The 23,044-nt window shown below is 47.4% G+C and overlaps 1 protein-coding gene across 1 annotated transcript in view; it reads left to right on the forward strand.

Moving 5' to 3' along the window:
• Positions 1-16,488: 16,488 nt before the first annotated feature.
• The window catches only part of LOC144590579 (ribonuclease T2-A-like), a 30,970-nt gene continuing 24,414 nt past the window's right edge, over positions 16,489-23,044 (forward strand). Inside the window, exons 1-2 of the mRNA XM_078395098.1 lie at positions 16,489-16,559; positions 21,075-21,141. Coding sequence (XP_078251224.1) covers positions 16,507-16,559; positions 21,075-21,141 — 120 coding nt within the window. The 5' untranslated portion in view covers positions 16,489-16,506. The remainder of the gene's footprint in view (positions 16,560-21,074; positions 21,142-23,044) is intronic.

The following is a 23,044-nucleotide window of genomic DNA, read 5'->3' on the forward strand; positions in this document are numbered from 1 at the left end:
GCACCAATTAGGCAGCATCTCTGGAGAAAAGGAATAGATGATATTTCAGGCTGAGTGAGAGTGTCAGTCCAAAGAAGGATTTCGACCCGATACGTCACCTAGACGTTTCTCCGGAGATGCTGCCAGACCAGCTCAGTCTTTGCATATGCATGGGCGCAAACCCTTGTTAGGACAGGACGAGGCACTGGCACCTCAGGCTTGCCCCGGCCACTTGGCCTTAGTCTCAGTGGAAGTGCTGGCTGTCTCGGATTTTTTCCTGACAGCCCAATCTTGACCACACAATGGTACTGGCAGTCTCAGTTTTGTCCCAGTAACTCAGTCTTCCTCGGACGTGTGACAGGGGAACACAGCCAACAGGCAGCCCTGCGCCTTGCGCCTTGTGCCTTGCGCCTTGCGCCTTGCGCCTTGCCCCTTGCCCCTTGCCCCTTGCCCCTTGCCCCTTGCCCCTTGCCCCTTGCCCCTTGCCCCTTGCCCCTTGCCCCTTGCCCCTTGCCTTTCCCTTTCCCACACTCTCCTTTTCACTAGAATGCCTAGGTTTATAGGGAACAGGCTGAAAAGGTTCTGGTGACCAAACCAATATAAGCTAATTGCCCCCCGCTGTTACCAATGATGCTGAGAATTGCCTCTCCTGGCCTGTCAGCCAATGAGAGGGACAGGAGCGGCATCTGAAGGAGGGGTCCCTCTCACATTGTGCACATCAACTTTGAATTCAATCTATCAAGTCTCTGTGGATCTCATGTACTTTAGCCTTTACATCAGCCTACCATGAAGGCCTGTGTTGAAAACTTTACTAAAATCCATTTATTCAACACCCATTGCCCTACGTTCAATCATCTTTGTCACCTCCTCAAAAAACTCAACCAATTTTTTAAGATATCATCTCCCCCTCCCAAAGTCATGTTGACTATCCCTTAAAAGACTTATTATGGATAGATTAGGATTCTATCCCTAAAAATCTTCTCCACCAATTTTTCTACCACAGCCTCACCATCCTATGAATGACCTGTTTTGTCTCTATTTCCTGCCTCAAATGAAGGAATTGCAATGGGGTACCTGCAGAACTTTGGGATCTTGCATGTGGCTAAAGAGGATACAAAGATCTTTGTCAAGGCCCCAGCAGTCTCCACTCTTGTATTTTCAATGATCTGGGATAGATCCCATTAGGCGCTGGGGAGTTATCCACTATATTATTCTTCTAGAAAACAATACCTGTGCCACAGTGGCCCAAGGGTGATACAGTGACACAGCTGGTAGAGCTGCTGCCTCACAGTGCCCAGGACCAAAGTTTGATCCTGACCTTGGATGCTGCCAGTGACACAACTATACCTCGCGCTCCCGCATCTCGTGCCTCGTTAGCCCAACCGAGGGTTCGAGACCCCCCCGCTAATCCGTATGTCCCTACATGACCCCTCCCCCCAGAACCCTCGAAACCGTACCTCACGGGTGCCGGGACCTCCCTCCTGGAACGCGTACGGAGGGGGGAACCCGATACCGCCAATGTGATGGGAGGCGGTGAGGTCGCCGCCGCCGGAGGCGATGGAGGGGCCACGGAAGTGGAGGGCGTAGGCGACGGAGAGCGCTTGATCGGGAACGGGGGCCCGGGCCCAACCATAGGCGGTGGGGGGCTGAGGGGTGGCAACCAAGGCGCCGCTGGCGGCAGCAGGGGGGGCGGCCATAGGTTGAGCCACCGACACCAGGAGGTGCTGGTCCAAATGGGCCGGCTTGAGCCGGGATACGGAAACGAGTTCCTGGCGATTACCCACCTGTAAGGTAAAAGTGACAGCCCCTCTCTTCAGTACCTGAAACGGGCCCTGATAAATCGGCTGAAGAGGGGGGCGGTGGGAATCTTTCCGCAGGAACACGAAATCACAGTCCCGCAAGTCCGATGGGACGTGGACCGCCATGCTTCCGTGCCAGGAGGTCGGAACTGGAGCCAGAGAACCTACCCGTGCCCGGAGGGAACCCAACACCGACGTAACGGGTGGTGGCAAAGCGGGGGCTGGAAGGGAGGATGTCACCTCGTACCCGCAGGGGCGAACGTAGACGAGCTCGGCCGAGGATGTGCCTAGCTCAGCCTTCGGGGCCTAACGAATGCCGAGGAGGACCCAAGGCAGCTGGTCAGCCCAATCGTGGCCGGTCAGTCGGGCACAGAGGGACGCCTTCAGCTGCCGATGGAAGCGCTCAACCATCCCGTTGGATTGGGGATGGTAGGCGGTGGTCTGCTGTAAACGAAACCCATACAACTGTGCCAGCGCGGCCCAGAGGGAGGAGGTGAACTGGGCTCCCCGATCTGTGGTGATGATAGCCGGGACGCCGAAACGGGCCACCCAATGCAACGCCAGGGCCCGTGCACAGGAGGCCGCCGAGGTGTCCGTCAATAGGAGCGCCTCCGGCCAACGTGTAAACCGATCCACCACCGTCAGCAGATGAGGATAACCCCGGGAATAAGGCAATGGACCCACCAAATCCACGTGGATGTGGAAAAAACGGACTGGGGGAACCTCGAAACTCTGGTATGGGGATGGACATGGCGATGAACTTTGGAGGTTTGGCACGGAATACAGGCACATGCCCAGGCTGCCACCTGCTTCCGCAGGCCGTGCCAGACAAACCGGGCGGCCACCATGGCTGAAGTCGCCCTGATGGACGGATGTGACAGGCCGTGAATGGCCTCAAAAACCTTACGCCGCAAGGCGGCAGGCACCACCGGGCGAGGGCGTGGAAGGGAAACGTCACACCACAACTTGGTACCTGTGGGGCCACACGCCACCTGCTCCAAACGCAGTCCCGAGGCTGTGGAGGCGTACACCGCGGCAGTTCCTTCCAGGCGCTGAGCCTCCGCTAGCTCCTGGAAATCCACCTGTCCACCTACCGTGGCTACGGAGGGAATGGCCGGCCGGGACAGGGCATCAGCAACAGCATTCAGCCTACCCGCAATATGACGGACATCGGTGGTAAACTCCGAAATCAGGGTGAGGTGCCGCTGCTGGCGAGCCGACCACGGATCAGAAACCTTAGCAAAAGCGAATGTCAGAGGTTTGTGATGCGTGTAGGCCACAAAAGAACGGCCTTCCAAAAAATAGCGGAAGTGGCGGACTGCTAAATAGAGGGCCAGGAGCTCCCTATCAAACGCACTATATTTGAGCTCGGCTCGCGAGAGCTGCCGGCTGAAAAACGCCAGGGGCTGCCATTGACCTTCGACCTGCTGCTCCAAAACCCCACCCACCGCCACGTCTGAGGCGTCCACCGTCAGCGCCGTGGGGGCAGAGGAGCGCGGGTGCACCAGCATGGTGGCGTTGGCGAGGGCCTGTTTGACCGCGACAAAAGCCGTCTCTGCAGATGCGGACCATACCAACTCGCCGGGGTTACCCGCGAGGCATTGAGAAAGGGGGCGCATGACCCGAGCTGCTGCATGCACGAACCGGTGATAAAAGTTCACCATGCCCACGAATTCCTGCAAACCCTTGATGGTAGTAGGGCGTGGAAAAGAGCGGACCGCCTCCACCTTAGCTGACAAAGGAGTGGCTCCAGCCGATGTAACCCGGTGACCCAAAAAATCTACCGCCGACAGGCCGAATTGGCATTTGAACGGATGGAGAATCAGGCCGTGGTCCTGCAGCCTCTGGAATACAGTGCGGAGGTGGACTAAGTGCTCCTGGACCGAACGGCTGGCAATCAAAATGTCATCGAGGTAAATAAACACGAACGGCAAACCTCGACCCACACGGTCCATCACACGCTGGAATGCCTGAGCTGCGTTTTTAAGGCCGAAAGACATGCGCAACCACTCAAACAACCCGAACGGAGTAATGGTAGCCGTCTTTGGAATGTCCGGCGGGTGGACCGGGATCTGATGATATCCCCGCACCAAATCAATCTTAGAAAAAATTGTAGCCCCCTCCAGGCTAGCTGAGAAGTCCTGTATGTGCAAGGGTTTCTTGACAATATCTAGATCCAACCAGGGAAGGGACCATACTGGACCTTGTATTGGGAAATGAGCCTGGCCAGCTGATTGGAGTTTCAATGCATGAGCATATTGGGATCAGCAAACACAACTCCATATATTTGCAGTAAGTTACGGACAAGGATAAGCCTGGACCTTCGGGGAATGTGCTACATTGAGGTGAGGCTAATGACATCAGTATTAGGCACGTGCTGGGGAGAGAGGACGGAAGGCAAGAATAGCAAGGCTCAGGATCCTTGGATGTCAAGAGATGCTGCAAGTTTAGTCAAAAAGAAAAAGGAAGTTTGAGGAAGTTGAAATTGGGCCCTTTGAGAAATGTATAGACAATAGGAGGAAAATGAAACTCCCATGGCAAGTTGGATTAAGGAGCATCCCAAGATATTTTATTCATTGTTGACAAATAAGTGGGTAACTAAGGAGGGGATTGGAACAGTCAAAGGTAAATAAGAGAATTTATGCATGGATTCACCGAAAATGGGTGAGTTACTAAATGAGTGCTTTGCAGCTGTATTCACCAAGGAGAGAATAGTGCAATCACGGAGGGGTATATTGATATTCTAGGGCATGTTGATCATTTTGACTGTTTATCATTATTGTCCTATTCTGCTGCAGGCTCTGGTGCCTGTGGTAAGAGCAGGGAGTGTACCTCTGGCAGTTGCAAGAACTTGTGGTTGGAACATGTCGTATAGGAAGCCTGTGTGACCACAGACCCATCTGATCTCATGAGCCTGCAGCCTGGGGATGTATAAAGCCTGAGCATCCCACTGTGCATTACAGCTACAATAGCCTACAACTGTCTCCGCCGTGACATGGGTCTGCCATTCCTCCTGAGTACTTTGCACCTGCATTCACCAAGGAGAGAATAGTGCGATCAGGGAGGGGTATATTGATATTCTAGGGACATGTGATCAAGAAGGAGGAGGTTTACTCTGCTTTAGTTCAGAGATACAGCATGGAAACAGGCTCGTTGGCTCTCCATGTCCATTCCGACCATTGATCACCCATACACACTAATTCCATGCTATCCTGCTTTCTCATGTACTTCCTACACATCAGGGGCAATTTACGGAAGCCAAATAACCTACAAACCCGCATGTCTTTGGGATGTCGGAACAGGGAGAATGGGCAAACTCAACACTGGCAGCATCCGAGGTCAGGATCAAACTTTGGTCCTGGGCACTGTGAGGCAGCAGCTCTACCAGCTGTGTCACTGTATCGCCCTTGGGCCACTGTGGCACAGGTATTGTTTTCTAGAAGAATAATATTGTGTCCAAGAAAACTCCCGGAACAGATATATGGGAAAAATGTAAAAGCAACAGAGGAGTTGCAGTGGGTGACTTTAATTTTTCCAATATGGACTTATCTCCCCTTGGTGCCACAAACTTAGATGGGGCAGAATTTTTGTAGGTGCATCTAGGAGGGTTTCTTGACAATATCTAGATCCAACCAGGGAAGGGACCATACTGGACCCTGTATTGGGAAATGGGCCTGGCCAGCTGATTGGAGTTTCAATGCAGGAGCATATTGGGAACAGTAAACACAACTCCATATGTTTTCTGAAAGTTACGGATAAGGATAAATCTGGACCTTGGAGGAGAGTGCTAAGTTGAGAAGATGCCAATGACATCAGTATTAGGCATGAGCTGGGGAGACAGGATGAAAGGCAAGAATGGCAAGGCTCACGAACCTTCGATGACAAGTTTAGTCAAAAAGAAAAAAAGAAGCATATGTAAGGATGAGGAAACTGAAATTGGGCCCTTGAGAAATGTAGACAATAAGAAGAAAACAAAACTTCCATGGCAAGTTGGATTAAGGAGAATCCCAAGATATTTTATTCATTGTTGACAAATAAGTGGGTAACTAAGGAGGGGATTGGAACAGTCAAAGGTAAATAAGAGAATTTATGCATGGATTCACCGAAAATGGGTGAGTTACTAAATGAGTACTTTGCACCTGTATTCACCAAGGAGAGAATAGTGCAATCACGGAGGGGTATATTGATATTCTAGGGCATGTTGATCATTTTGACTGTTTATCATTATTGTCCTATTCTGCTGCAGGCTCTGGTGCCTGTGGTAAGAGCAGGGAGTGTACCTCTGGTAGTTGCAAGAACTTGTGGTTGGAACATGTCGTATAGGAAGCCTGTGTGACCACAGCCCCATCTGATCTCATGAGCCTGCAGCCTGGGGATGTATAAAGCCTGAGCATCCCACTGTGCATTATAGCTACAATAGCCTACAACTGTCTCCGCCGTGACATGGGTCTGCCATTCCTCCTGAGTACTTTGCACCTGCATTCACCAAGGAGAGAATAGTGCGATCAGGGAGGGGTATATTGATATTCTAGGGACATGTGATCAAGAAGGAGGAGGTTTACTCTGCTTTAGTTCAGAGATACAGCATGGAAACAGGCTCGTTGGCTCTCCATGTCCATTCCGACCATTGATCACCCATACACACTAATTCCATGCTATCCTGCTTTCTCATGTACTTCCTACACATCAGGGGCAATTTACGGAAGCCAAATAACCTACAAACCCGCATGTCTTTGGGATGTAGGAACAGGGAGAATAGGCAAACTCAACACTGGCAGCATCCAAGGTCAGGATCAAACTTTAGTCCTGGGCACTGTGAGGCAGCAGCTCTACCAGCTGTGTCACTGTATCGCCCTTGGGCCACTGTGGCACAGGTATTGTTTTCTAGAAGAATAATATTGTGTCCAAGAAAACTCCCGGAACAGATATATGGGAAAAATGTAAAAGCAACAGAGGAGTTGCAGTGGGTGACTTTAATTTTTCCAATATGGACTTAACTCCCCTTGGTGCCACAAACTTAGATGGGGCAGAATTTTTGTAGGTGCATCTAGGAGGGTTTCTTGACAATATCTAGATCCAACCAGGGAAGGGACCAGACTGGACCCTGTATTGGGAAATGAGCCTGGCCAGCTGATTGGAGTTTCAATGCAGGAGCATATTGGGAACAGTAAACACAACTCCATATGTTTTCTGAAAGTTACGGATAAGGATAAATCTGGACCTTGGAGGGGAGTGCTAAGTTGAGAAGATGCCAATGACATCAGTATTAGGCATGAGCTGGGGAGACAGGATGAAAGGCAAGAATGGCAAGGCTCACGAACCTTCGATGACAAGTTTAGTCAAAAAGAAAAAAAGAAGCATATGTAAGGATGAGGAAACTGAAATTGGGCCCTTGAGAAATGTAGACAATAAGAAGAAAACAAAACTTCCATGGCAAGTTGGATTAAGGAGAATCCCAAGATATTTTATTCATTGTTGACAAATAAGTGGGTAACTAAGGAGGGGATTGGAACAGTCAAAGGTAAATAAGAGAATTTATGCATGGATTCACCGAAAATGGGTGAGTTACTAAATGAGTACTTTGCACCTGTAAGATTTGAGAAGTTTTCCCTCATTCTGAAATCAACACAAAACCAAAGAGCTGCAGTTTGGACATTTTAAACGGGAGACTGGGGCTGATAGCGGAGAAAGGCTGCAGTCAGTTTACCAAAGGATGTCACAATCTGTGGGTCCTAAAATGGCTGCAGGACCTCGTGACCAGCCACAAAAGGTAAAAAACCTTACAACCCAGTCTCTAGGTTTCTGCAAAGCTACGGACAGAACAAAGGATGGGTATTGGCCATGCAGAAACCTACGAAACCAGGTCGGAGTCCAGACACTGGGGCGCTGACATCAGCATACTCACAATGCCCCAAGCCGACCTAAACAGTTCATCTCAGTGAGGGGGCACAATAGCCCATAGAAAACTACCTGGTAGGTGATGGGAAACCAGTTAACACCCATCACCTCACAACGAAATCCCAATTAACACCGTCTGGCCATCCCCGGTATCCCCGAACATAAGCGCAGATCAGAAGAAAACCTCATACATATCTTTTTGAACAAAGAGATTCCAAGATCTGGCGGGAGATAGGACGGGTCAGAAACAGTATAACTGGCCACTACTTTTGGGTGAATAAGTGAAGTCAACTCGAGAAGAAAACCTGCAGGGAACGCAAGCAGGCAAGACAGACACAGTCAAGAAGCGCAGAGAAAACCGGGTTCGAAGTCAACTGAAGTCAAGAAGAAAGTCGGAAAGAAGAACGGATGCAAGAGGGAGGAACAGGCACGCAACTCGAGAAGAAATACTGCAAAACGAACAGCCAGTAACCCCAGTAATAGCCCCATGGTGAACATGCACTCCAAATCCTACATATCCTGGACATAGTTTAGTGTAGAGGGGAGGGTGGTTGTGAATAAACGTTGGGTGTGTATTAAAATATGTGTTGGTCAAGGTTGCGATGCGTCGTACGTTCCCCATCTTACAGTCGTGTATGTGTCTTGCAGAACTGTGTTTAAGAATTCATAAGTAAAAGGGTATTCGTGTATATGTTTTGTGGAACTGTGTGTTTCAAGAATTCAGCGAAGAAGGTATTCGGATATATGTCTCGTGGAACTGTGTGTTTTTAAGTTTTCAGCGAAAAGGGTATTCGGATATATGTCTTGTGAACTGTGCGTTTCGTGATTAATAAATCAAAGGTATTCATGTATTCGGTATGTGTATTATAGATATATCTTATAGAACTGTATAAATATATTCATGGACAATAGTCCCAAGTGCTGAATAAAAGCCTTTTCATTTCAACCCTGGTTTTGAAATCTGGTCTGGTTGAATTTTTTCTGCACTATAAGAGCTCCTGCATCTAAGCCCAGTGTCTAGAACCGTAAGGGGTGAGTGGGTCGAACCACTCACGGGGAACCAGTGTGCACGGCCTGGTCAAGGGATCAGAGCAAGGCACGGGGACCTTAGGTCGGGCGAAAGCTCGGCGCAGAAACCCCTTACACACCTGTATTCATCAAGGAGAGAATAGTGCAATCACGGAGGGGTATATTGATATTCTAGGGCATGTTGATCATTTTGACTGTTTATCATTATTGTCCTATTCTGCTGCAGGCTCTGGTGCCTGTGGTAAGAGCAGGGAGTGTACCTCTGGTAGTTGCAAGAACTTGTGGTTGGAACATGTCGTATAGGAAGCCTGTCTGATCTCATGATCTCAGGCCTGCAGCCTGGGGATGTATAAAGCCTGAGCATCCCACTGTGCATTACAGCTACAATAGCCTACAACTGCCTCCGCCGTGACATGGGTCTGCCATTCCTCCTGAGTACTTTGCACCTGCATTCAGCAAGGAGAGAATAGTGCGATCATGGAGGGGATATTGATATTCTAGGGACATGTGATCAAGAAGGAGGAGGTTTAATCTGCTTTAGTTCAGAGATACAGCATGGAAACAGGCTCGTTGGCTCTCCATGTCCATTCCGACCATTGATCACCCATACACACTAATTCCATGCTATCCTGCTTTCTCATGTACTTCCTACACATCAGGGGCAATTTACGGAAGCCAAATAACCTACAAACCGCATGTCTTTGGGATGTAGGAAAAGGGAGAATAGGCAAACTCAACACTGGCAGCATCCAAGGTCAGGATCAAACTTTGGTCCTGGGCACTGTGGGGCAGCAGCTCTACCAGCTGTGTCACTGTATCGCCCTTGGGCCACTGTGGCACAGGTATTGTTTTCTAGAAGAATAATATTGTGTCCAAGAAAACTCCCGGAACAGATATATGGGAAAAATGTAAAAGCAACAGAGGAGTTGCAGTGGGTGACTTTAATTTTTCCAATATGGACTTAACTCACCTTGGTGCCACAAACTTAGATTGGGCAGAATTTATGTAGGTGCATCTAGGAGGGTTTCTTGACAATATCTAGATCCAACCAGGGAAGGGACCATACTGGACCCTGTATTGGGAAATGAGCCTGGCCAGCTGATTGGAGTTTCAATGCAGGAACAGTAAACACAACTCCATATGTTTTCTGAAAGTTACGGATAAGGATAAATCTGGACCTTGGTGGAGAGTGCTAAGTTGAGAAGATGCCAATGACATCAGTATTAGGCATGAGCTGGGGACACAGGATGAAAGGCAAGAATGGCAAGGCTCACGAACCTTCGATGACAAGTTTAGTCAAAAAGAAAAAAAGAAGCATATGAAAGGATGAGGAAACTGAAAATGGGCCCTTGAGAAATGTAGACAATGAGAAGAAAACAAAACTTCCATGGCAAGTTGGATTAAGGAGAATCCCAAGATATTTTATTCATTGTTGACAAATAAGTGGGTAACTAAGGAGGGGATTGGAACAGTCAAAGGTAAATAAGAGAATTTATGCATGGATTCACCGAAAATGGGTGAGTTACTAAATGAGTACTTTGCACCTGTATTCATCAAGGAGAGAATAGTGCAATCACGGAGGGGTATATTGATATTCTAGGGCATGTTGATCATTTTGACTGTTTATCATTATTGTCCTATTCTGCTGCAGGCTCTGGTGCCTGTGGTAAGAGCAGGGAGTGTACCTCTGGTAGTTGCAAGAACTTGTGGTTGGAACATGTCGTATAGGAAGCCTGTGTGACCACAGCCCCATCTGATCTCATGAGCCTGCAGCCTGGGGATGTATAAAGCCTGAGCATCCCACTGTGCATTACAGCTACAATAGCCTACAACTGTCTCCGCCGTGACATGGGTCTGCCATTCCTCCTGAGTACTTTGCACCTGCATTCACCAAGGAGAGAATAGTGCGATCAGGGAGGGGTATATTGATATTCTAGGGACATGTGATCAAGAAGGAGGAGGTTTACTCTGCTTTAGTTCAGAGATACAGCATGGAAACAGGCTCGTTGGCTCTCCATGTCCATTCCGACCATTGATCACCCATACACACTAATTCCATGCTATCCTGCTTTCTCATGTACTTCCTACACATCAGGGGCAATTTACGGAAGCCAAATAACCTACAAACCCGCATGTCTTTGGGATGTAGGAACAGGGAGAATAGGCAAACTCAACACTGGCAGCATCCAAGGTCAGGATCAAACTTTGGTCCTGGGCACTGTGAGGCAGCAGCTCTACCAGCTGTGTCACTGTGTCGCCCTTGGGCCACTGTGGCACAGGTATTGTTTTCTAGAAGAAGAATATTGTGTCCAAGAAAACTACCGGAACAGAAAAATGGGAAAAATGTAAAAGCCACAGAGGAGTTGCAGTGGGTGACTTTAATTTTTCCAATATGGACTTAACTCCCCTTGGTGCCACAAACTTAGATGGGGCAGAACTTTTGTAGGTGCATCTAGGAGGGTTTCTTGACAATATCTAGATCCAACCAGGGAAGGGACCATACTAGACCCTGTATTGGGAAATGAGCCTGGCCAGCTGATTGGAGTTTCAATGCAGGAGCATATTGGGAACAGTAAACACAACTCCATATGTTTTCTGAAAGTTATGGATAAGGATAAATCTGGACCTTGGAGGAGAGTGCTAAGTTGAGAAGATGCCAATGACATCAGTATTAGGCATGAGCTGGGGAGACAGGATGAAAGGCAAGAATGGCAAGGCTCACGAACCTTCGATGACAAGTTTAGTCAAAAAGAAAAAAAGAAGCATATGTAAGGATGAGGAAACTGAAATTGGGCCCTTGAGAAATGTAGACAATAAGAAGAAAACAAAACTTCCATGGCAAGTTGGATTAAGGAGCATCCCAAGATATTTTATTCATTGTTGACAAATAAGTGGGTAACTAAGGAGGGGATTGGAACAGTCAAAGGTAAATAAGAGAATTTATGCATGGATTCACCGAAAATGGGTGAGTTACTAAATGAGTACTTTGCACCTGTATTCACCAAGGAGAGAATAGTGCAATCACGGAGGGGTATATTGATATTCTAGGGCATGTTGATCATTTTGACTGTTTATCATTATTGTCCTATTCTGCTGCAGGCTCTGGTACCTGTGGTAAGAGCAGGGAGTGTACCTCTGGTAGTTGCAAGAACTTGTGGTTGGAACATGTCGTATAGGAAGCCTGTGTGACCACAGCCCCATCTGATCTCATGAGCCTGCAGCCTGGGGATGTATAAAGCCTGAGCATCCCACTGTGCATTACAGCTACAATAGCCTACAACTGTCTCCGCCGTGACATGGGTCTGCCATTCCTCCTGAGTACTTTGCACCTGCATTCACCAAGGAGAGAATAGTGCGATCAGGGAGGGGTATATTGATATTCTAGGGACATGTGATCAAGAAGGAGGAGGTTTACTCTGCTTTAGTTCAGAGATACAGCATGGAAACAGGCTCGTTGGCTCTCCATGTCCATTCCGACCATTGATCGCCCATACACACTAATTCCATGCTATCCTGCTTTCTCATGTACTTCCTACACATCAGGGGCAATTTACGGAAGCCAAATAACCTACAAACCCGCATGTCTTTGGGATGTAGGAACAGGGAGAATAGGCAAACTCAACACTGGCAGCATCCAAGGTCAGGATCAAACTTTGGTCCTGGGCACTGTGAGGCAGCAGCTCTACCAGCTGTGTCACTGTGTCGCCCTTGGGCCACTGTGGCACAGGTATTGTTTTCTAGAAGAATAATATTGTGTCCAAGAAAACTCCCGGAACAGATATATGGGAAAAATGTAAAAGCAACAGAGGAGTTGCAGTGGGTGACTTTAATTTTTCCAATATGGACTTAACTCCCCTTGGTGCCACAAACTTAGATGGGGCAGAATTTTTGTAGGTGCATCTAGGAGGGTTTCTTGACAATATCTAGATCCAACCAGGGAAGGGACCATACTGGACCCTGTATTGGGAAATGAGCCTGGCCAGCTGATTGGAGTTTCAATGCAGGAGCATATTGGGAACAGTAAACACAACTCCATATGTTTTCTGAAAGTTACGGATAAGGATAAATCTGGACCTTGGAGGAGAGTGCTAAGTTGAGAAGATGCCAATGACATCAGTATTAGGCATGAGCTGGGGAGACAGGATGAAAGGCAAGAATGGCAAGGCTCACGAACCTTCGATGACAAGTTTAGTCAAAAAGAAAAAAAGAAGCATATGTAAGGATGAGGAAACTGAAATTGGGCCCTTGAGAAATGTAGACAATAAGAAGAAAACAAAACTTCCATGGCAAGTTGGATTAAGGAGAATCCCAAGATATTTTATTCATTGTTGACAAATAAGTGGGTAACTAAGGAGGGGATTGGAACAGTCAAAGGTAAATTAGAGAATTTATGCATGGATTCACCGAAAATGGGTGAGTTACTAAATGAGTACTTTGCACCTGTAAGATTTGAGAAGTTTTCCCTCATTCTGAAATCAACACAAAACCAAAGAGCTGCAGTTTGGACATTTTAAACGGGAGACTGGGGCTGATAGCGGAGAAAGGCTGCAGTCAGTTTACCAAAGGATGTCACAATCTGTGGGTCCTAAAATGGCTGCAGGACCTCGTGACCAGCCACAAAAGGTAAAAAACCTTACAACCCAGTCTCTAGGTTTCTGCAAAGCTACGGCCAGAACAAAGGATGGGTATTGGCCATGCAGAAACCTACGAAACCAGGTCGGAGTCCAGACACTGGGGCGCTGACATCAGCATACTCACAATGCCCCAAGCCGACCTAAACAGTTCATCTCAGTGAGGGGGCACAATAGCCCATAGAAAACTACCTGGTAGGTGATGGGAAACCAGTTAACACCCATCACCTCACAACGAAATCCCAATTAACACCGTCTGGCCATCCCCGGTATCCCCGAACATAAGCGCAGATCAGAAGAAAACCTCATACATATCTTTTTGAACAAAGAGATTCCAAGATCTGGCGGGAGATAGGACGGGTCAGAAACAGTATAACTGGCCACTACTTTTGGGTGAATAAGTGAAGTCAACTCGAGAAGAAAACCTGCAGGGAACGCAAGCAGTCAAGACAGACACAGTCAAGAAGCGCAGAGAAAACCGGGTTCGAAGTCAACTGAAGTCAAGAAGAAAGTCGGAAAGAAGAACGGATGCAAGAGGGAGGAACAGGCACGCAACTGGAGAAGAAATACTGCAAAACGAACAGCCAGTAACCCCAGTAATAGCCCCATGGTGAGCATGCACTCCAAATCCTACATATCCTGGACATAGTTTAGTGTAGAGGGGAGGGTGGTTGTGAATAAACGTTGGGTGTGTATTAAAATATGGGTTGGTCAAGGTTGCGATGCGTCGTACGTTCCCCATCTTACAGTCGTGTATGTGTCTTGCAGAACTGTGTTTAAGAATTCATAAGAACCACTGAAGGTCACCTCACCTACTGTCTCCTTTCTCTGTTCATTTATTTATTTACTTATTTATCTATTTATTAATTTCCCTATGTTCTCAAAATCTCTGTAAAGCGTCTTTGAGTATATGAAAAGCGCTATATAAATAAAATGTATTATTATTATTATTATTATTATAAGTAAAAGGGTATTCGTGTATATGTTTTGTGGAACTGTGTGTTTCAAGAATTCAGCGAAGAAGGTATTCGGATATATGTCTCGTGGAACTGTGTGTTTTTAAGTTTTCAGCGAAAAGGGTATTCGGGTATATGTCTTGTGAACTGTGCGTTTCGTGATTAATAAATCAAAGGTATTCTTGTATTCGGTATGTGTATTATAGATATGTCTTATAGAACTGTATAAATATATTCATGGACAATAGTCCCAAGTGCTGAATAAAAGCCTTTTCATTTCAACCCTGGTTTTGAAATCTGGTCTGGTTGAATTTTTTCTGCACTATAAGAGCTCCTGCATCTAAGCCCAGTGTCTAGAACCGTAAGGGGTGAGTGGGTCGAACCACTCACGGGGAACCAGTGTGCACGGCCTGGTCAAGGGATCAGAGCAAGGCACGGGGACCTTAGGTCGGGCGAAAGCTCGGCGCAGAAACCCCTTACACACCTGTATTCATCAAGGAGAGAATAGTGCAATCACGGAGGGGTATATTGATATTCTAGGGCATGTTGATCATTTTGACTGTTTATCATTATTGTCCTATTCTGCTGCAGGCTCTGGTGCCTGTGGTAAGAGCAGGGAGTGTACCTCTGGTAGTTGCAAGAACTTGTGGTTGGAACATGTCGTATAGGAAGCCTGTCTGATCTCATGATCTCAGGCCTGCAGCCTGGGGATGTATAAAGCCTGAGCATCCCACTGTGCATTACAGCTACAATAGCCTACAACTGCCTCCGCCGTGACATGGGTCTGCCATTCCTCCTGAGTACTTTGCACCTGCATTCAGCAAGGAGAGAATAGTGCGATCATGGAGGGGATATTGATATTCTAGGGACATGTGATCAAGAAGGAGGAGGTTTAATCTGCTTTAGTTCAGAGATACAGCATGGAAACAGGCTCGTTGGCTCTCCATGTCCATTCCGACCATTGATCACCCATACACACTAATTCCATGCTATCCTGCTTTCTCATGTACTTCCTACACATCAGGGGCAATTTACGGAAGCCAAATAACCTACAAACCCGCATGTCTTTGGGATGTAGGAAAAGGGAGAATAGGCAAACTCAACACTGGCAGCATCCAAGGTCAGGATCAAACTTTGGTCCTGGGCACTGTGAGGCAGCAGCTCTACCAGCTGTGTCACTGTGTCGCCCTTGGGCCACTGTGGCACAGGTATTGTTTTCTAGAAGAATAATATTGTGTCCAAGAAAACTCCCGGAACAGATATATGGGAAAAATGTAAAAGCAACAGAGGAGTTGCAGTGGGTGACTTTAATTTTTCCAATATGGACTTAACTCACCTTGGTGCCACAAACTTAGATTGGGCAGAATTTTTGTAGGTGCATCTAGGAGGGTTTCTTGACAATATCTAGATCCAACCAGGGAAGGGACCATACTGGACCCTGTATTGGGAAATGAGCCTGGCCTGCTGATTGGAGTTTCAATGCAGGAACAGTAAACACAACTCCATATGTTTTCTGAAAGTTACGTATAAGGATAAATCTGGACCTTGGAGGAGAGTGCTAAGTTGAGAAGATGCCAATGACATCAGTATTAGGCATGAGCTGGGGAGACAGGATGAAAGGCAAGAATGGCAAGGCTCACGAACCTTCGATGACAAGTTTAGTCAAAAAGAAAAAAAGAAGCATATGAAAGGATGAGGAAACTGAAATTGGGCCCTTGAGAAATGTAGACAATAAGAAGAAAACAAAACTTCCATGGCAAGTTGGATTAAGGAGAATCCCAAGATATTTTATTCATTGTTGACAAATAAGTGGGTAACTAAGGAGGGGATTGGAACAGTCAAAGGTAAATAAGAGAATTTATGCATGGATTCCCCGAAAATGGGTGAGTTACTAAATGAGTACTTTGCACCTGTATTCATCAAGGAGAGAATAGTGCAATCACGGAGGTGTATATTGATATTCTAGGGCATGTTGATCATTTTGACTGTTTATCATTATTGTCCTATTCTGCTGCAGGCTCTGGTGCCTGTGGTAAGAGCAGGGAGTGTACCTCTGGTAGTTGCAAGAACTTGTGGTTGGAACATGTCGTATAGGAAGCCTGTGTGACCACAGCCCCATCTGATCTCATGAGCCTGCAGCCTGGGGATGTATAAAGCCTGAGCATCCCACTGTGCATTACAGCTACAATAGCCTACAACTGTCTCCGCCGTGACATGGGTCTGCCATTCCTCCTGCTCCTCTTCCTGGTGGCAGCCAGCTGTTCTGGGTGAGTACAGTCAGGATTACTGGTAAGGGGAGCTTTTTCTTTCCATTGTGTCTGGATTAATCCCATCTGTTCATGAGTGATAGCTGAATGAGGCTATTCAGCCCATCAAGTCCACTCTGCCATTCAATCATGGCTGATCAACTGCCATTCAATCATGGCTCCCTCTCAACCCCATTCTCCTGCCTTATCCTCATAAGCCTGTCACTCGTACTAATCAAGAGTCTATCTACCTCCACCTTAAAAATATTCATCGACCTGGCCTCCACAGCCTTCTATGGCAAAGAATTCCATGGATTCACCACCCTTTGAGTAAAGAAATTCCTCCTCAGCTTCCTAAATTGACGTCCTTTTATTCTGAGGCTACGACCTCTGTTCCTAGACTCTCTCACTAGTGGAAACATCCTCTCCACATCTACTCTATCCAATCCTTTCACTATTCGATGTTTCAATCAGGTCCCCCCCACATCCTTCTAAATTCCAGGGAGTGCAGGCTCAGTGCGGTCTGGGCGGTAAAACCAGCCAACACTCTCAAAGTACTCAACTTATAGATGTTAGTCTTTAAAATGTTTATTGGAAGTAAATATCAAAAACTATTATGGCATAAAATACGTAATAAAATGTGCGATTAAATTTTACAAGAAAGTTAAAATGATGCAAGATAAAATGTTACAAAATACAATGCACTGACCATTCCTCTGTGCCCTAATGGGTTTGCACAGCTTTAATTCTTAACTTTAAGTCTCCAACTCAGAATGCAGCTCACCTCAATGTTTACTGATCCAGTGGTTAAATGGTACTTTATTGTCACATGTAACTAGGTACGTACACTTGAGTAAGAATCTTACTATACAAAGACACAAACATACTTAAGTACAAGAGTGTCGGAATAGTAGATTACACTGTTACAGGCATTACACAAGGCACACCACATTTCCAGCGCTATTTGTAAGATTGAAGTCCAAGGTTGTTTAAAATGTTGAGTCCGAACTTGGCCATAAAGGCCAGTTGTCCTAGTGGCGGCACTGCATTGGAGTTGCAGCGGCCGATCTGGCCAGACGATGTTATCAAAGTCCTCCACCCCTACTCCGCCACTCCGTGCTGCAGCAGGCTGGTTCTGATCCACGCACTCGGCCTCTTAGTGCGGCACCTGAGCCACTCGAGCCCCCGGCTGCTGCAGGGCCTCCAGTGGCCCACTCCACCGACACTTTGACAAGGGGACATCCACCCATAAACATGTCGTCACTCGCCTCACACGGCCACTGCTCAGCCTTCGATCCCCAGGGTGCCACCCCGCAATCAACCTTGAGCACAGAGTGCTGCCGAAGGTGTGGGAGGAAAGACCCCAGCAGCACCGTTCTTTTACTGCAACCGCCACCATTTTGAATCTTACGCACCAATCCTGTCCAGTTTCATTGCAAGTTGCTCTGAACTTTCCCCTGACACCCTTTATATCAAACAAAAATCACAGCTGGAGAAGTGACTGATGCAACTGTGTCATGTTATAGTGTCCAAGTAAACCCCTGGAACAGATATATGGGAAAGATGTAAAAGCAGAGGGTGAGTTGTAGTGGGTGACTTTAATTTTCCCAATATGGACTCGGTCTCCGGTGGTGCCAAAAGCTTAGATGAGGCAGAATTTTTGTAGGTGCATCTAGGAGGGTTTCTTGACAATATCTAGATCCAACCAGGGAAGGGACCATACTAGACCTTGTATTGGGAAATGCGCCTGGCCAGCTGATTGGAGTTTCAATGCATGAGCATATTGGGATCAGCAAACACAACTCCATATATTTGCAGTAAGTTACGGACAAGGATAAGCCTGGACCTTCGGGGAATGTGCTACATTGAGGTGAGGCTAATGACATCAGTATTAGGCACGTGCTGGGGAGAGAGGACGGAAGGCAAGAATAGCAAGGCTCAGGATCCTTGGATGTCAAGAGATGCTGCAAGTTTAGTCAAAAAGAAAAAGGAAGTTTGAGGAAGCTGAAATTGGGCCCTTTGAGAAATGTATAGACAATAGGAGGAAAATGAAACTCCCATGGCAAGTAGGATTAAGGAGAATCCCAAGATATTTTACCCATTGTTGACAAACAAGTGGGTAACTAGATAGAGGATTGGACCAGTCAAGGATAAATTGATGCTTGGATCTGGAAATGGGTGAGGTACTAAATGAGTACTTTGCACCTGCATTCACCAAGGAGAGAATAGTGCGATCAGGGAGGGGTATATTGATATTCTAGGGACATGTGATCAAGAAGGAGGAGGTTTACTCTGCTTTAGTTCAGAGATACAGCATGGAAACAGGCTCGTTGGCTCTCCATGTCCATTCCGACCATTGATCACCAATACACACTAATTCCATGCTATCCTGCTTTCTCATGGACTTCCTACACATCAGGGGCAATTTACGGAAGCCAAATAACCTACAAACCCGCATGTCTTTGGGATGTAGGAACAGGGAGAATAGGCAAACTCAACACTGTCAGCATCCAAGGTCAGGATCAAACTTTGGTCCTAGGCACTGTGAGGCAGCAGCTCTACCAGCTGTGTCACTGTGTCGCCCTTGGGCCACTGTGGCACAGGTATTGTTTTCTAGAAGAATAATATAGTGGTTAACTCCCCAGGGCCTCATGGGATCTATCCCAGATCATTGAAAATACAAGAGTGGAGACTGCTGGGGCCTTGACAAAGATCTTTGTATGCTCTTTAGCCACATGCAAGATCCCAAAGTTCTGCAGGTACCCCATTGCAATTCTTTCATTTGAGGCAGGAAATAGAGACAAAACAGGTCATTCATAGGATGGTGAGGCTGTGGTAGAAAAATTGGTGGAGAAGATTTTTAGGGATAGAATCCTAATCTATCCATAATAAGTCTTTTTAGGGATAGTCAACATGACTTTGGGAGGCAGAGATGATAACTTAAAAAATTGGTTGATTTTTTTGAGGAGGTGACAAAGATAATTGAACGTAGGGCAATGGGTGTTGAATAAATGGATTTTAGTAAAGTTTTCAACACAGGCCTTCATGGTAGGCTGATGTAAAGGCTAAAGTACATGAGATCCACAGAGACTTGATAGATTGAATTCAAAGTTGATGTGCACAATGTGAGAGGGACCCCTCCTTCAGATGCCGCTCTGATCCCTCTCATTGGCTGACAGGCCAGGAGAGGCAATTCTCAGCATCATTGGTAACAGCGGGGGGCAATTAGCTTATATTGGTTTGGTCACCAGAACCTTTTCAGCCTGTTCCCTATAAACCTAGGCATTCTAGCGAAAAGAGAGAGTGTTGGAAAGGGAAAGGCAAGGGGCAAGGCGCAGGGCTCCCTGCTAGCTGTGTTCCCCTGTCACAAGTCCGAGGAAGACTGAGTTACTGGGACAAAACTGAGTCTGCCAGTACCATTGTGTGGTCAAGACTGGGCTGTCAGGAAAAAATCCGAGACAGCCAGCACTTCCACTGAGACTAAGGCCAAGTGGCCGGGGCAAGCCTGAGGTGCCAGTGCCTCGTCCTGTCCTAACAAGGGATTGCGCCCATGCATATGCAAAGACTGAGCTGGTCTGGCAGCATCTCCGGAGAAACGTCTAGGTCACGTATCGTGTCGGAATCCTTCTTCGGACTGACACTCTCACTCAGCCTGAAACATCATCTATTCCTTTTCTCCAGAGATGCTGCCTAATTGGTGCAGTTATGGATAGTGAGGAGGCTTGTCGAATGATTCAGCAGGATATAGATAGGTTGAAAATATGTGCAGAGAAACGACTGATGAAGTTTAATCTGGACACACTGCAGCCATGGTGTATCACTGTGGAGGGTGTGAATAGACTGGGTGCTCATTAAATGCGTTATTCGCCTTGGTCATCTAGACATGAGTCAAGCATTCCGAGTGTCATTGGAAGTGCACGCATCTAGGAATGTGGAGAGTATTCATTATTGTCTTGATATTCTTTATAGACCATGGATTGAACAATGTAAGACCTGATTTGGATTCATAATCCAAGCAGCCCCAGAAACACCTTCACATTATAAACTTGGAGAATGCAGCATTTACATTGATTAAGCCTAGATGAATGGGAGGGTGGTGAGTGGATTGGAAGCAAGTGAGGAGAAACATCCAAGTTCAGAAAGTGTGGGGCTGAGGGGAATGTGGATGGTGTTTTGATCTGCTGCCTTTGGTCACTTTTCACTGCTTTTCACTGTACCTCGATACATGTGACAATAAACTAAACTGAACCGAGCTCTGTCTACCTAGATGACTGGATTGGTGTACTCAGATGGAATGTAAACATTTCATGACCCCTGCTGCCACTTTGACTCTGCTCCCACCTAGACCACTCTGACTCTTTCCCTCCCTTTGACATCTCTACCCCCATCTCTGGAGTTACCAGGTGAGTGCGTGTTGTGGTGGTTTATATGCAGTAGGTGAATGGGGGCTGTACCGCCAATTACTATTTGCTCTATCAGCACTTCCTTGTGTGGCCAGTTCACAGATCCGTTAATGAAAACACTTTTGTTTTATAGCAAATCTAACTTGGAAGTTCCTCCCGATAATATTCTGGCACTTCAATGGCCGAAAAATGTCTGTAAGGTAAATGGAATTATTTGTGTGCCAGTCTGAGTGCTTTGATTGTGAGAGCATGCAAATAGTGTCATTATCACAGAAGCTGCTTTAGAGATCATATTGCCATATTAATAATTAGAATCTGGATGGCATGACTGGTAGGGTTATGGATGTACCTGCTCCCAGTCAACCTTTGCCAGGTCCTGTTTCATGACATTCATATCATCCTTCCCCACTTCAGATCCTTAATTTCTAATCCTTGTACCTTTCCTTATCTACCTTGAAACGCACGTTTGGAACAATAAGGTTGAGAGAAGATTGGTGGTATAGTGGACAATGAAGAGGCTTGTCTCAGGTTACAACTGATTTGGATGAGAGTGTACAAGGCTTGATTAGTAAGTTTGTAGATGACAATAAAGTAGGTGGTATCGCAGATTGCAAAGAGGGTTATCAAAAATTACAGCAGGGTCTTGATCTGCTGGGCAAGTGGGCCGAGGAGAGGCAAATGGAGTTTTATGCAGATCAGTGCAAGATGTTAAATTTTGTAAAGTCAAACCAAGGTAGAACCTTCGCAGTGAATGGCAGGGGCCTGTGGAGTGTTGTAGAGCAGAGGGATCGGGCGGTGGTGCGGTAGTAGAGTTGCTGCCTTACAGCGCCAGAGACCCAAGTTCGATCCTGACTACGTACTTGTCAGTACAGTGTTTGTAAGTTCTCCCCGTGACCTGTGTGGGTTTTCTCTAGGTTTCCTTCCACACCCCAAAGACATACAGGTTTGTTGGATAATTGGCGGGGTACAATTGTAATTTGTCCCTAGTGTGTGTAGATTAGTGTTAATGTGTGGGGATTGCTCATCTGCGCACTCAGTGGGCCGAGGGGCCTGTTTCCACGTTGTATCTCTAAACTAAACTAAAAACTAAGCAGTGAAAGTGCTAGTGTAAAGTGTAGTTCCCTGAAAGTGGCATCACGGGTGGTTTGGGTATTAAAGAGGAGTTTTAGTGTATTGGCTTTCATCAGTCATAGGGAATGGATATGGTGAATGTACAGTTTTTTACCCAGGATAGTGGAATTAAGAACCTGAGAGCATAGGCCTAAGGTGAGAGGGGAAAGAATTAATAAGAATTTCTTCACACAAAGGGTGGTAGGTATGGAAAATGAACTGCCAGAGGAGATCATTGAGGCACGTACAATAACAGCATTTAAAAGACATTTGGGCAGGCACATGGACAGGAAAGGTTTAGTGGGATACTAGAACAAGTGTGCCCGTTGGGCCCGTCCTCGTAGGGTTTCCATTGTAACCGGGAGGGGAGTGGGGGTAGGGAAGGGGGAGGGAGGGAGTAGGGAGGTGTGGAGGGGGGAGGGGAGGGGGAGGGAGGGGGGGAGGGGAGGGGGGAAGGGAGGGAGGGAGAGGGGAGGGAAGGGGGTAGGGGGAGGGGGAGGGAGGGGAGGGGGGAAGGGGAGGGAGGGGGGAAGGGGAGGGGGAGGGAGGGGGGAGGGAGAAGGGAGTGAGGGGGGAGGGAGGGGGACCTCCCCTTTTCCCAGTACCCCTCTTTCCCCATTGGGCCCGTGCTCGTAGGGTTTCCATTGTAACCGGGAGGAGGGGAGGGAGGGGAGGGGGAGGGAGGGAGGAGGGAGGTGTGGAGGGAGGAGGGGAGGGGAGGGGGAGGGGAGGGGGGGAGGGGGGAAGGGGGGAGGAGGGAGGGAGAGGGGAGGGAGGGGGGTAGGGGGGAGGTAAGGGGGAGTGAGGGGGGAGGGAGGGAGGGGGATCTCCCCTTTTCCCAGTACCCCTCTTTCCCCGTTGGGCCCGTCCCTGTAGGGTTTCCATTGTAACCGGGAGGGGTGGAGGGATGGTGGAAGGAGGGGGGAGGGGGAGAGTGATGGAATGGTGGAGGGAGGGGGGAGGGAGTGGGGGAGGGTGGGATGGAGGGAAGGA

Source organism: Rhinoraja longicauda, unplaced genomic scaffold, assembly GCF_053455715.1.
Source record: "Rhinoraja longicauda isolate Sanriku21f unplaced genomic scaffold, sRhiLon1.1 Scf000217, whole genome shotgun sequence".
NCBI lineage: Eukaryota > Metazoa > Chordata > Chondrichthyes > Rajiformes > Arhynchobatidae > Rhinoraja > Rhinoraja longicauda.